General features: G+C 40.3%; 1 protein-coding gene across 1 annotated transcript; it reads left to right on the top strand.

Moving 5' to 3' along the window:
• Positions 1-3,515: 3,515 nt before the first annotated feature.
• LOC145754806 (A disintegrin and metalloproteinase with thrombospondin motifs 4-like) lies at positions 3,516-15,425 on the top strand. Its single transcript, XM_082570931.1, has 14 exons — positions 3,516-3,535; positions 4,237-5,077; positions 5,157-5,444; positions 5,526-5,709; positions 8,450-8,544; positions 8,639-8,848; positions 9,702-9,835; positions 9,950-10,111; positions 10,309-10,644; positions 10,726-10,865; positions 12,083-12,283; positions 12,397-12,584; positions 12,708-12,904; positions 14,567-15,425. Exons 2-14 carry the CDS (start codon positions 4,394-4,396, stop codon positions 14,871-14,873), a joined length of 3,126 nt encoding a protein of 1,041 aa, XP_082427057.1. The 5' UTR covers positions 3,516-3,535; positions 4,237-4,393; the 3' UTR covers positions 14,874-15,425.
• Positions 15,426-15,806: the final 381 nt, after the last annotated feature.

The following is a 15,806-nucleotide window of genomic DNA, read 5'->3' as shown; positions in this document are numbered from 1 at the left end:
TGACTTTGCATGTTTAATAAATTATTAAGGCATTGTTTATATACAAAAATAAACACGTGATATTCGTAGTGCTCAGGCTTTTATGAATAAGGCCAAGACTCTACGTTTAGTGAATCGGTTTCGTCGAAAAATTACACGTAAACTTAAAAGGCAGTTTTACAACACACTATAATAGTTTGTTAATAAAACAATGACTTTAATATACAATGTCTAGAAAATATATATATTTATATGGTTACGACTCTGTATAAAACAAACTGTTTACGTAGCAAAATTACATTCACACTTCACAGGAAAATTATAAATAAACTTCAATGGCTTTATTCAATTAATTATGACTAGGGTTTCGTACGTTTTCAACGTTTATTTTCTTAGCATAGGCAGCGCAACATAAATAAATATGACATTGATTATTTTAAATGTAATCGAGGATAGACGAACCGTACAGCTCTTTTGAAGTACTTTAAAATTATGGTTTTGTTAAGGCTAGTAACTTTGTTATATTAAATTTTAACAGTCTAATATCACACGGTAATTTACATAATTAATAAAAGTACAACTTTTGCTCTATTAATAAATCAATTAGCGCCAATCACAGGTTATTAATTTAAGGCGTTTTAACAAAAGGGTAAAAATGGCGTTCGTTATAGCGACGTTATAACGTTTAATCAACAATAGCTCTTGTTTGTCGTTGAACCTTAAAGTGCGACGCGGTATACCAATGCTACAGACTAAATGTCATTTCCATTATCTTGTCAGAAATTTTTGCCAGGCCAAGATTTATATTTTTATTTTTTATTTAGCGTAGGTGTGTATTCGATTTATTTCGAGTCGTTGTTATGATACAATACGGCGTTTTTACGCGCCCAAAAGTAAATACGCATATATACAATTAAAAAAGTCGAAACGTTTACGTATTTTTTAAGGAGGGGCAAGTATATATTTTGATAATTTATAGTTCACCAGCCTTACGTAAATTTCTATTATTAATTTATTAAAAATTTATTATAGGTCATTTTTCTCGAGCCAAATGTTTTTTGCTTGAAAGTTAGTTCAGATACTACAGAAAGCTAGTTTTTAGGCCTAGTACGGCATTTTAGCTCCTCAAGTGTCGGTAAGCTGCTTTAGCTGGATGAAAAAAGCAGCGGCGACGCTTGTAGAGAAAAAGGGCTTTCGGTGTGTTTGCTTTGGCCGACTACATATAAGCGAGGACAACATAATTGGCTTCAAACCCAAGCAGCAGAGCTTCGGCTTTATTAGGATACGAAGCAACTATTGAAATACTGTAATTTTGATAGTGATATTTCAACAAAGCATATACATACAACTTGCAGGTCCTGAAGACAAATAGAAATTACAACGCTTTAGTATTCGTTTAGGTTTGAGTTAAAAGTTAGTATGAAAAGGTAGCTTTGAAAATGGCTTGTATGGTGGGGTGCTAAGCCTATTGCCGTTACGCCCGATTTGAGAAGTTTTAAAGATGCGCCCTTGAAACAATGGGCACGATTGTTCTTTCATAATTACGTGGTTGTGCATGTCGCGATATTTTAAAAACTTCAAGGGGGGACTGTTCTAAATTTGAAGTTTTCAAGTCAGTGCAGTCGCTCAGACTGAAAGCCAATATTTGCTTTTCGCGAATTCGTTTCGCTGTTAAAAGCGCATTGACCTTAGTTGAGGCAATGAATTTAATATTAAATATATCAATATTACAACAGTTAGAAGTCGAGGTCGCGCGTGCAAATATAAGGTTATGCTTTTCTTAGCAAGCTATGGTTGGGGTTAGCGTACGCTCTAAAATTCGAATTAAGATAGACATCAAGAGTCAAGTTCGATTAAATTAAGGGCAAGGCCGGGACCGCTGGGAATTGTGGCTTTAAGGACAGAACATCGTCTCCATTAATGGCTTTCGACTTGCGTTTAATTTGCCCTGACGCGAAATGAAAATATATTGTTAAATTTTAAATCGAAAAAAATATTTTTAAATTTTAGAATTATTGAAGCCGCGTAGCGACAAAATTTGCAGGCTGGGCACATTTTGCGCGGCTTTTAAGTTGGTATGTTTATACACAAGGTCTTAGCGGCGTTGGCATTCAGCAGCGGAAAGCTTTCGAGATTAAGCAAACGATAAAAATTCTCTTTTTTTCGCGATTTTCGCGGTCGAGCCGGCAAAAAAGCCTAAACACACCCGGGGTTACGTCACCTCTAAGTTTAGACCATAAACCTGGCGAAGCCGGCTCTAACATTTCGGTAACGACGTACTTACATTTCTGTTATCGTTGGGAGTTATTAAATTTGTGTTCAACGAATTCGGATATACTTTTCAACGCTGTTCACGTGATCAAATAGGAATCATTGGCGGTAAATTTTGTCGTTTTGAGCAGTTCGTACGTTCTTGCCGAGCGAATGCCTGGCGGCGATCGTCGTACAGATTGGCCTGTATCTCGCTTTGTTTATATGGCAAACAAACAAGCAAGTAGGCCCAAGCTAACTTACAGCGGATTTTGAGCTCGCTTCTTCCGCTTTAGTACAAACATTCGATTTCTTGGCAGATACCGCAGCGCTCTCCCACCTTGCGCTCCTTTTTTCTCTCACTTTTTTACGGACTACGTAATGTTCATTATTGCTCGTTAAAGGCGGCCGACATTTGCGCGAAGCCTTTATTCCTGAACAATGGGCAGCACAGTCAACATCTCTTAGTATAGAAGTTAATCAAAATTTGACAAACTATTAAAGGGATTCGGAAGTGCGTACGGGCGGCTATTGTTGCCAGCGCTTGGTAGGGTTTGGAAATTGTTTTTGACTAATTGACAATCTATTCTCAGGACTCGTAGCTTCGAGTTTCATGTATTACTCATGTAAGGGTCTCAAGTTGCGAGCCCCGGCCAGACAATGCAGCGTTTAGATATAACCAGACAATTATGCGAGCCTATTGTTTTAAACAGGGATTGTGTTCCAAGCCAGCATAGGCGACATGGTCTGAGCCATTGTTTGCGAAAGCAATTTCAACTAATTACTAATCGCTTAGGACCGCGCCAGCATACTTTACAGGTGTTCGCGCCATTGAGAAAGTACTAGTGTCAAGTGACAGGCTATTAATTTTTGAAATCCGAGTTCGGAAGTCAAAATAAAGTTGTTGTGATTCGCAGAGGTGGCTACAATGGCCTGTTGATACTTTCCACATCGCTTAGCGTCCGTCGACTTCACTGGTGGCCCGTGTAGGTTTTGTTTGCAGGCTAATGATACAGTAAAAAGGCGGTCTAAGCAGCCCGGCACCCGCAACGCTTAAATCAGAGCCGGATTAAACACAAACAGCGCTTGGCTTGAAAGTGAATATCGGGACCGCAAACAACAGACAGAGTTGGCCTGAAAACAAATCGTCTCCGATTTGTCGGAAAACAAAAGAGGGACCCACAAGACAACTGCTTTTATATAACAACTTCGGTCGATCGGCGGGTGGCTTTGAAATTGATACGCCCCTAAAAATAGGGAATTGGAAATAAGGCGTCGACGCCCGTGTCACAGTTTGATTTTTTAAGTGAGTTTTAATTGAAAGTTGGTAATGTCTTTGGTTCGATTACTCCGCCCCGCCGAAGACGCGACAAAAACCGATTTGTTTTCAAACGTTTTCGAAAGTTGTGCGCCGCGCAAAACTAATCGTAAGTGTTTTCGAGCAAGCTGTTTGTCCGGCCATTATCGCTCGCTCGTTAGTTTCGAAGGGACCGACAAAGGCGGCAATTATCAATTTATTAGTTGTTAAGTACAGGGCGGGCCAGCTCGAATGACACGATTTGAAACGGTTTTTACGAATTATCCCCGCGATTCGCCGAATTAGCGGCGTAGCGGCGAAGTGTATTGCCGAAACGGGAAGCATTCAAGGCAGATTTGCCAGACTCGCAGGCTCGCGAACAACGAATTATCTACAGATTTGCCAGCTAAGCTCGTGCTGACAACGCTTCATCCAAGGTTAAACCGCAGTTTGGTTATTCAGAGAGCGGAAAGCGTTGCCCGCGTGTTTATATTGGAGGTTTCTTAAAATAGCTTGCTGCGATAGCTAGGCGTGAAAATTGGATATTTGGCTGAAGTTTAAAGTAGCTCCGCTGTAATTGAGTTGTGTTGTTATACTTAAAAGGCTATAAGGTCGGCACGTTTTTTTAAGTTCAAATTGAAAGCAATTAATATACTTAGTTAAGAGTTTTGTTGTGAATAGAAGGATAACATGATTTATTTGTTTTGCAGATAAAGCGACATAATAGGGTATTTGTCTAAAATCACAAGCTGAACAATTGTTGATGTTATATTAAGCAAACTGCAAGACGATATTTATGTCAAGAAACTAACTCTCTGCAAGAAACTTTTCTTATTTAATTTCTACTTCATTTATTTAACAAAAAATATGTTTTCCTACGCTATTATATTTTTATTTATTGGAACCGTGTGCCCCTTAAAACCTCTTCGAGTTGACGTTAAAATGAACAAAGAAGATGCTCTTTTGAAAAGAGAAGGAAGAAGTATTATGGAAATCGACGTCGTGACTCCTTTGAGGATGACGGAGGATCTTAAGAGCAACGTTGTATCCGGACACTTTAGAAGAAGAAGATCAGTGGAGGGCGCCTCGCAGGACGAGGCTGAGTTTTCCAGTCCCGTCTACAAGATCCCAGCGTTCGGGGAGGACTTAATGGTAAGGCTGACCCCGGATGAACACCTCATTGCTCCTTCGTTTACAACAACTTTTACTTGGAACAACAAAACTATTGATAACATGGAGTCGACACAACAATCTTCCTTGCGTCAATGTTTTTACAAAGGTCATGTGATCGGGAAACCCAACTCTCAAGTAGCGCTCAGCATCTGCGGCGCCCTTACAGGATCTATTTACACCGAAGAAGAGCACTACTTCATCTCGCCCGTCGACGCAAGATCTGACTCTGTCAACAAAGAACACAGGATTCAAAGAAGAAGCGTTGCAGGCAAGAGCTCCCACTCTCACGGTTCATCCTGTGGAGTAAAAGACCGAAGACACATGAGAAAGTACGAACAGACTTTCATCCAAAGTCCACTCGAGCAGATGGCAAGAGCTGTAAGTATATTTATTTATAAAAGCCTGCTTTTATATGAAAATCCCTACAAAGTATTTAAACGCTTTTATCTCTTTTTAGGTTGCAGATAAGGCATCCAGGTCAAAGCGAGCCACATCCACATCCAACGCCGAACAAAACGTCATCGAATTCGAGATGCAAAGTGAGCAAGAAATCGTAAAATCGCGCGCGAAGCGAGACTTTTCGTCCCACCAACACTACATCGAAACCATGGTCGTCGCAGATGCTTCCATGGCCCGAGAACACGGCGACGATCTTGAGCATTACATTCTTAGCATCATGATGGTTGCTAATCGAGTCTTTTCTCATCCCAGTTTGGGCAGCGCCATCTCTCTCAGCGTTGTAAAGGTTGGTAATGTTTAAACAATGCTGTGTTTGTTTTGTGCAATGTTTAATTATTGTTGATAACGCGAGTAATTCTATTTTTAGATTTTGATCATCGAGAACGAGTCCGATGGACCCACCATCTCGTCCAACGCCCAACACACTCTTCGCGAGTTCTGCTTATGGCAGAAAACATTGAACACCCCGGACGATTCCGACCCGGAACATTTTGATCTTGCCATACTTCTGACCAAGCGAGACCTCTGTGGAGATTCCTGCGATACCTTAGGTAAGTTAAAATGCTAATCAGTTCTGGGATCTTGTAGGCTAGGGTGTAACTCGAATTCAAGAGCTTGCATGCCCCAATTGTAATCTTGAAACATGCACTCGTGTAAGAAAACCCTAAGCAAAACTCAGGGCATCATTAACCTAGGCGACTTAGCCTAAACGTCGGTGCTGAGGGGCTCACGTTCTTGTAGGGGTTAAAAATTGAATTTCGTTTTCACGGGCTTGTGATCAAAGAAGAGTGTAAAAGCTTAGTGTAACTTACACATCATGCAGGCCTAAGCTATTGGTTACTATCTGTTCGAGTCGGAGCTTTTGTTTGCTATGATTACATGCACGGTTTAACGTTGCGCTTTGATGTAAACTATTTGCTGCTTGGGAAAAATTCCATGCACAGAGCTTGCTTGACCTTTACTCGTGATTGACTTAAAGCTTGTTGAAAGGGATCGACGGCGCAATGTCGCTAGCAGATCAACACCTTAATCTCAAGAGAGTTAATCGTGCGATTATTAAGAGTCGCTATGTTATCAAGTTGGCGACATATTTGTTTTTATTGCATTTCGCGACGCTGACTTTACACACTGTTATTTCGATTACAGTAACTGTATCTTATGTCCAATCGCTGTTTTGAATATTCATTTAGGGATTATATAATGTCACGCGTAGGCAAGAATCGAGTACATGCCTCAAAGTTAAGTAATAAATTAACTGGTCGCCGCAAACAATGGTCCCATTATGCAGTTAGGCCTTCTAAGATTCTACAGTTAAAATACCGATGAGTCATACGTATCCGTCTGCTTAACCGACCCTATTTAGGGCCGCTACAATATGCCAGGTCGTATATTGATCCTGCTAACGTAGGTTGGGTAAAAAACAGCTTGTTTTGTATGGGATCCTCTATAATCAAATCGCGGACGCAAAGCGACGTAAAAAACCAGCTGGCGATAATTTGGCCCCTGTTGTCGTTTTATTGTGTTGTTCGTTTACACAAAGGTCACTAACGCTTTGATGCCGCCATTGTCGAGCGCTCATCGTCGATAATTTTAATTTCCGCCAAACGATTTTCTTGTTAGGGCGTTTCAAAACAAGAGTCGTACGAATTAAAGACATTACGAAACCAGGTGGGCAGCCTTTTCAACGCAAAGTGTCTTTGATGGCTTCGTTGCGTAAGCGTTTATAGCTCGCTATTAGGCTCTTGGTTGTCCTATTTTGGTTCAAAATCGGAAACAGTTACCCTTTAATTAAGAAAGCGTTTAAAGTGAGCACCCTTGCTTCTAAACTTTACTTTAATTGTATGCGTCAGTTTTGGGGCAATATCACCACAACAGACGGAAACTATATACACAAGGTCAATCCATCCGATTTTGAAACAATAAAAACGGAATTGATCGAGGGCCGACACTCGAAATTGAATCGTTTGATCCAGGTCATTACGGCATTCGAGTAGACACAAAGAGTGCTCGAACGGTTATACAGTTGCGACTAAACTTTACTTAAAGCGCCTTCAATTAAATCGGCTCTAAAACGGGCGCGTTACGTAAGAGCACATTTCGCCTCTACGAAAACCAAATTAAAATATTATTTTCCGTGATGCGTTACACGATTTGTTTATCTGCTTAAGAATCGGGTCCGAACATGTAAGGTAATATGATTGCCGCAACGACCTAAGTTTAAAGGCCCGATATCACAAAAAGGGCGATTGCAATGTATAAACAAGATCGTAAGATAGAACTTGCCTTATATGATAACCCTGTCACAATTTAATTTGTATCATTTGATAGCTGTCGTAGTAAACTATCGACCTTGTGCAGCTATTTTTAGCATTACGTAATATGGAATGCACGATGATTTGCGGTTTAGTGTTCTTAACCAGTTTACGGAAGAGTATTCATAGCAATGACACCCACACACCTAACTGTCACTTAGGCCCGATTATACAGCAGTTTACCTTTTAAAAATTGCTAGTTACAAACGCCTGCGTAGCGGAAATAGTTTTTTTCAGCGCCAAATAATAGGCTTGCCAAAAGTGGCATCAGTTGCTTTTTTAAGGCATTATGTCACGCTGGCCGCTGTGCGCTGGCGTTTACCGGCAAGAAATGTTATTAAAACCCGGTAATTGTAGCGTGTGGTTTAGGTTACCGGATCCGCAGTAAATTAACTTTATTATTACGGGATCACTCAGAAGCCTTTTTTGCTGCACGGGGATAACTGTAACTGCACGGCTTGGGTTTTTGAAATAAATATCCGATTCGGCGGCGGGGCAGAGTTTATCAACAAAAATCTAAAAATAGCGGATTTCGTTATTTTTATTTTCCAAACAAATATCAAGCCGATTTCGGTCAAATAATGGGAAAAGTTGTTATTTGATGAAATAATTACGAGCATTTGAAGGGGCCGCTCTAAGGGCTTACAGACGCGCTCATGCAGCTCGCAAATTTGCCGCAAATTGAGCGTAAGCCAGTCGAGGCCTAACCAAACAACCAAGCGGGCTCCGCTTTTTATTTCTAGGCATACAAGTCCGGGCATTGTTTAGTTCCGACTTGACTGTAGACCTGCTTTCAAGTGGGCCGCTAAGCCGAAGTTTGTTTAAATCAGGTCCAATTAGAAATTGCTTTATTTATATAAATTACGCGCGGCCCAGGTTTAATGTTTAGGTTGCAGCGGTGAGTCACTTCCTAAGCTTGATTTTAGGACTTTGCCGATCGTCTTGTTGACTTTGCAATTAAACCGAGTCTTTTTTGCAGGCATGGCCGAGGTCGGAACGATGTGCTCTTCAAGACATAGCTGTGCCATCATAGAAAACGATGGTTTGTCTTCTTCCTATACAGTAGCCCACGAGGTAAATAACATACTCATACACACATATTGGTTTATCCTTGGATAGCTTTGCTTACATACAAGGCCATGTTGGTTTAACAAACCTTCTATTTCAGGTTGGCCATGTTTTAAATATGTTTCACGACAGTGACCGTCTTTGTCGATTAAACTTCGGCAACGTGGACCCAGACTCCCATGTTATGAGCTCTACAATGGATCGCGTTGACAGCGAGCAGCCATGGAGTTTGTGCTCAAAGCAGGCTGTCATCGACTTCTTGCAAGACGGAAGGGGAGAATGTTTAAGAGACAGACCGCAACAGCCTAAGGTAAGATTGCCGCTTCTTTGTGATATACAATATTTTGATAGTCGCTGCAGCACAAGTTGATAGGGAGGTACATTAATCTAGTCTTAAGTAGCATTAACGCGAATGGTTCAACGATAAGGATAGGATGGCCGTCTATTGACTGATCGATTCTTGGAAGCCAGGGAGTAATCATTGCTATAGTTTACATGATAACGTTGTCACAACACCAAGTCACAAGCGAAATGTCGATCTTAAACAATTACATCATGCAATATCTCGTCGCGGTAAGCGATCTGATTATAGGCTCCAGTTGTTTTGAGACCGCATAGTTTGATTACGATGCAGAGCAAAGCTTAACACAACATAGCACCTTTTTGTTTTATCGCCCTGTCTTTAATGCGCAATTCCGAAGCTACCGCGACACAAAGGGTTGCATTGTTAAGCCCTCGCTTAGAAAGCGTAGCGCGCGATTGCCGTGTCAAGATTTGAGATTGATACGAGACCTCGGGACATTGCAGTCCCGTAAGCCGCAGATTCTGTTTATTTTGATACTCCGACAAGCGGAAAGAGTATTTTTCGCGAATAGATCGAGATATAAATAAGGTCAGATTAGTCGTGTACCACCAACATTATAAGCATTGACGAACAACGAATTATTATACAACGACCTATAAAATGAAGTGCGTGACCTAACTCCAGTATCATTCGGTTCTTAATCGAAAATTTTACAATCGGCTTATTTTATTAGCAAATTTATAGCTTCACGGACACGCGAACCGTACGTCAGAAATCATAAAACCGGTTAATTATTACCTGTAAAAAAGCAGTCCAAAATTCCAATCCGACTAGTTTACCATCGATTTATTTTGTTTAGGTTTATCCACGTGACCTTCCCGGCGTAATGTATGACGTCAATGCACAATGCGAGATGTCGTTCGGCAAGGGTGCCGTGGAATGTCCTTACATGAAGGAGTGTGGAAAGTTGTGGTGCAAGTTGCCGAGTGGAACGTAAGTTAGGATCTAAACCTTTTACATAGCAACCTTAGTCCTATAACATAGCACCTTTGCTTAATACAAAAGGCTATAACAATATCACTAATTTTTTTGTTTTTAATTTTACAGTCGATCCAACCAATGTCACACTAGGAGTTTTCCAAGAGCTGATGGCTCGCCTTGTGCCTCAAGCATGCACTGTATTCAAGGCAAATGCATTCCCAAAATGCCACAGAAAACACCAGTGCACGGACGATGGGGACCATGGAGCGCTTACGGGTCCTGTTCAAGGTAACTATCACTTTTTGTCGGGAAGTTTACTGTCCGTTTGATGTGCCAAAAAAACAAAAACATGTGATTCATGGTTGCAATCGTGCTTAGCTACAGTAGCTATAATCTAATCTTTCTATTATGACTACTCGATAACGTATACCCGGTAAACAAAGGGAGTTTATTTGTTTTCAACACGACTGTTTCCATTGTTCTAGGTCATGTGGCGGTGGCATCAGAGAATCAAGCCGTCAGTGTAATAGCCCGGCGCCTAGACACGGAGGTAAATTCTGCATCGGTTCTCGACAACACTTCGAAAGCTGCAACTCCCAGGCTTGCCCACGTGTTAACGGACAAGAGGCAAGAGACTTCAGAAGCGAACAGTGTGCGGTTTATGACGGGCAGAGGTTTCCACTTCTCGGGGTTAGCGAGGCCTCGACCTGGATGCCAAAATATGCTGACGTTCACGTTCGAGACCGATGCAAGCTCATTTGTCAATCAGTACAAACTGGAGCATACATTACCTTTGCTGATCGAGTGATAGACGGAACTAGGTAAGCACCCTTTTGTTTACTCGTTATTGCAGTTTATAATTTAGGACCAGTCATGTTAATTAAACTTTCATTGTTTTCCAGATGCGGCCCGGATACTACTGACGTTTGTGTGCACGGGCAATGCCAGCAAGCCGGGTGCGACGGAATTCTAGGTTCCAAAGCTAAATACAACAAATGCGGGATCTGCAAAGGCGACAACTCGCGATGCAGACGCGTCAAAGGTTAGTACAACAATTGAGTGTGACTAAGTTGATTCTCACGACTATGGTGTCTAACATAACCGAGTGAAAGCAGCTCTGACGCGAGCGTTTATGTGCCAAGCCCTATATAAGGCGATTGGAAGGCTCATTACACGCAGTAACTCAAACTAGCAAGCGAAAATTCTGCTATCGGGTAGCAATGCGTACAAAAGCGACCTTTTGAAAAAGCCTATGCATTGCAGCAATGCGATTTTTAGGGCTTTGTAAGAAGTGTTTAGATAAGATATGCGAACCAGCAGCACTTACTCGAATTTTCGGTAAAACTTTCTGCTGCTGATTTTTCGAGTACCGAGTAGGTTTTACTTAGTTAGGAATTTAAACTGTGTTTTTTAACATTTTTAATTATTCGAAAACAGAAACCAAATACCGGGTGTTTAGATATGTGCTAAGTAAGGCTTATTATCAGATATTTTGTTGTTGAAAGTGTGAGAGTTTCTCCCGAAATTTTAATCCCGAAAAACAAAGCAATTTATATGAAATTCCTGCTAACAACACCAAAGGCAAAGCCTTACATAAGCGGAAATCGGGGTTAATTTGTGCACGAAAACAACACAGTATCCTCGCATGAAAGCAAGGCGCCCACTAATACCCCTTTAAACCCAACCCTGCCTTTAACGAGCAAACTTGATAGGGTTATACCTTATTATGCTTGGCTGGTTAAAATCCCTAAAATCCTGGGTCTAATCGCTGAAAAGAAGACCCTAAATTATACGGTGTGGCGGTGTAAGGTTTCCTAAAGCAATATAGTCGCCAGGACCTTTTCAAAATAACTCTGTTTTGCACCTGACCGTCTATTTTTAGACGTGATTCGTTTTTTTTATAAAAAGATTCGGTAACTTTACGTTTTTGGAAACTGACGCTACAGCCGCATTATCTCTCTCCAATTTTAAAGTTGTTTCGGATGTTTTAAAACAATTATTTCCGCCGCCCGGATTCAAATAGTTTGTAATAAAACCAAGTTGCGTAACCCCACCAGAACAGCCATACAGATTGTTCGTAACATATCTCAATACATATGGCCCGGATTTTGAATGGTAACGGCAAAACCAATCTAGAACAACAGGAAATAGATATCGTTACATCAAAAACACGCCCAATGCTATACCCAATACAATATGTTATAACGTAGCTATACTTATATTTAAAATTGTTTTTAATCGATTTGTTTTTTATCTTAGGAAAATACAACAAGCGAACATATGGCTACAATGACGTCGTCGTCTTCCCAGTTGGCGCAGCTTCAATAAAGGTTACACAAAAAGGAGTAAACAGGAAGATTCACGACGGCAACTACCTCGCTCTTCAGGACGCACAGGGACACTACATCCTCAATGGTGCTCTGACTCTTTCCACAATCAAGAAAGATATGGAAATCAACGGTAAGTGTCACATTTTAAATATATTTAAATGCCTGTATACATACTAAGGATTATAAGTGACTACTATAGCTTAAGAGATAAGATTTTAATTTGGATACTTGTGTTTGTTTCAGGCACTGTTATACAATACAGCGGAGTCGGCGTTTCAGTCGAAACCATCGAAGCCGCCATGCCACTAAAACAAAAGATAACACTACAAGTTCTCAGCCTCGGACTCTCAGGTTCGAAAATCCTTTCACCTAACATCAGATATCATTATTTTATCCAAAAGAAACCGAAGTCACACTCCAGAAAGGGCAAGGTAAATACGAAATCGATATGAGAAAGTATCAAGTGCTTTAATGTGGATAATTATATAAAGTTTGCGGTGTATATGTGCTTAAGGTAAAGACGAAATCTAATACTTTCTCTTCATTGTATTTAGATCACGAGAACGATGCCTGACCGCAGCACTTTGGTGGTCAATCGAATGTTAGCCGAGCCCAGAAAATCCCACGCGAGAGAGGACCGTTGGGTCGTGGGAAGATGGCGCAAATGCAAGGTGTACAACAATAAAAAGTGCGGTCCCGGAATGAAAAAGCGACCAGTGACTTGCAAGAACGGAAAACGACACGCAAATGGGTAAGTTCAAACTAAGATGCTGTTTACATTTTTAAAAACTACATCGTATCGGAGATAGGTATTAGCCACTTAATTGACGTATTATGCGATAATGATGCAGCATATACTTACTTCTGAGAAAACTTAATAATTTTACAACCATAAAGACCAAGCTACATGACTAATTGCCGGGTAGTTCGTTTAATAGATCGCGTGATTGCCATATGCGTAGGAAGTCCTTGGTCGTATGGCACAATTTTGGCTTTGGCTTAATCGCCCTGCCCTATCACCAGGACACCTTTGCGTTATTAGGTTGTAATTACTCACCACCGAACTGCGTTAGCGTTTCGCACCTCCTTGAACCGAACCCAATGAAATTGCATACGCTTGAAAATAAGCTGCTTTGGATCACGGCTAATTTCGTTTTCAGCCTAAGTTATCGAACAAGGCGTGCGAACTACATTGAGCCTGTCAGAACCAACGGGTCGCGCTGCTTGTTTTCGAGATCAACTTACCTGCTTGTAGGTACACGGCGACATAACCGCAAGTGCTCAGTTTTCTTTATGCGAACGAAAGTTGCGTACAAGCAAAACTTGCCACTTGATATTTTTTGGCTTGTAGCCAATCGTGTAGTTACATGTCATCTGAGAATACACAACACGGCCACCAGTAGTAACGAGAAACAGTAATCCCATTCTATTACCTTAATACGATAGTTTAAGGGGCGTTAGCCAATAATTCAAAGGATTTTAAAACAGCTTAATTGAAAATACATTAATCATATCTTATACTGCATTGGCATGAGTATATTTATTAAGACTTAGCCATATTTACTTGCCCTATATTGATACGTGCCGGACAATAGCCGTAAATTATGAATTTTGTATAAGATCACGCGCTCTTTGATCTACACTAAACAATCGAAAGGGGCAGGGCTAAATTTAGTGAAACATTACTTCGCAAGATAATTCGACACTCCGATGTTTATGTTTTTCTCGATGTTGTTCGCTACAAAGATTAGCTCATGACACATCTGACATATTGTTTCTCTCAAGTGCTGATGTTTTAATCGGCCTAGATTAGTAGGCTAGGCATATGGGCCGTCCACTTTTATTATAGCTGATTAACCGCATGGTCAAAACTTCACAGCTTAGCAGAACGAGCGATACAAACAAGTTTAATCCACTTGTCGGCGAATACGAGAAAAGGGTGGCAAAACAACTTGATATCAAGCGTTTTATCTCAGTTTCTCAGACCTGTGGCCCTCCTTAAATTAATTATAATCAGCTTTAACCGAAGTCTTATTTGTTAATGCATGAGAAATGGCCAATTACGCCTGGCCAGAGTACTCATTATCACGACCGGCCACTTCAAAATACTTAGCGGTTTTTCCGACATGTTAATGTTTTTATCGGCTACGTAATAAAAGCGAGCGGTTAATTACACCGAAAATTAGAGAGTGACGCATGTAAGGTGTACTTTCAAAGGCGTAAACAGGGCCCACGGACAATGGTGTCGTTCACATCACGTCATACGGCTATATTTTGATCACAACAAATTACATGTTCACCTCTGCGATCCGATAATATTTAGTTAAACTTTCAAACAACTTATAAATAAAAAAGTTTACTGTTACGATTTGGCTGGAACACAATTTTAAATGTCATTTATTTCTTTTTGTAGATGCGACCAAGCTTCTAAACCTCTCCACCGCTTGCCTTGTATTGTTTCAGAATGCCCAACAATCCCACCCACCTTCAGAAAAAGCTCAAACGCTCCTGCTATCGTAAACCGTGTAACACACTACAGGGACGACAGACCCATCTGGGTTGTCGGCCAATGGGGCTCCTGCTCAAAATCTTGTGGCGTTGGCGTTAAAAACAGAATCGTCGTCTGCAAGACGCGCACAGGCCGACTTCTCGCCAAGTCGATGTGCAACCCAATGAAGAAGCCTCAAAATCTACACAATTGCAACTTGAGGCGTTGCTAATTTGGACTCGTAACTGATTTGCGACAGAGCAAATTGTGTCAGCGAGAGTAGAAATCTGTTGAACAAGGGTTGTAGCAGCTGTGGTCTGTTGGACTTCTACTGTGAATTAGTTTGCACAAGTTAGGCGGGGGCTGAGGTTACCCAAAACTCTGAAGCCGGCGAAAAAACGTTTGCCGTTCAATTACACTGTGTTTTCTATTTAATTATTATTGTCTTTATGTACTTGGGCTTTTTTATACGTCTCAAATTTTCTTATTTTGTAAAACTTTTAGGAACTTACAATTGTTATGCGCAGCTAAATTAAAAATGTTATTCTTTCACTCGTACTATGAATGCAAGCCCCCTACTTAGCATTACTCTTGCCGGGGGCAAGGGTTATTTCTTCAACTCTACGGGGCTAAAAATGACCCCTAAATAGCCCTGGTGGTTTCCCACTGCCTCGACTTCTTTTTTTATACTCTAAAATTAAATAAATTGATGCCCAAATCGTGCCTATTATTATTATTTTTATTATTTATTGTGTTTTTTTTCTTAATTTTTTGTGTGATTTTTTTGCCTTTATTTATTATTTATATATTATATTTTGTTTAAAAAATAAAAAAAAACAATTTAAAAAAAAAAATCAAAGGCTTGTTAAAATTTTAAAAACACTTATCAGACCATTCAGCAACGCTATTTAGCAAAACTTTTATAAAATCTAAAGGCAATAGCAAAAAAATTAATTTAACCTAAGCCTTAACCCAACTAAAAAAGCGTTCTTGCTTTAAGGAAGCAAAAACTTTTGGTGGAATTTAAGCAAAACTCTTTTGCTAGACAATTAAAAGCTAGTTAGTTTGTAGTATAAGCATTGTCAAAGTAATGTTAAGTGCTTAATTTAGGTTATGTACATTTATATAATATCCACAAGGTTGTTTTGATCAAGAGATATGTGAA

This window comes from Corella eumyota, chromosome 6, assembly GCF_963082875.1.
Source record: "Corella eumyota chromosome 6, kaCorEumy4.1, whole genome shotgun sequence".
NCBI lineage: Eukaryota > Metazoa > Chordata > Ascidiacea > Phlebobranchia > Corellidae > Corella > Corella eumyota.
The sequence above is the reverse complement of the archived record's forward strand: the minus strand, read 5'-3'. Positions and strand labels throughout refer to the sequence as shown.

Coding starts and splice junctions, on each gene's coding strand:
- LOC145754806 (XM_082570931.1), top strand. CDS start 4,394: ATGTTTTCCTACGCTATTATATTTTTATTTATTGGAACCGTGTGCCCC. Junction 5,445..5,525: donor TCTCTCTCAGCGTTGTAAAG/GTTGGTAATGTT, acceptor TTCTATTTTTAG/ATTTTGATCATCGAGAACGA. Junction 10,112..10,308: donor GCTTACGGGTCCTGTTCAAG/GTAACTATCACT, acceptor CCATTGTTCTAG/GTCATGTGGCGGTGGCATCA.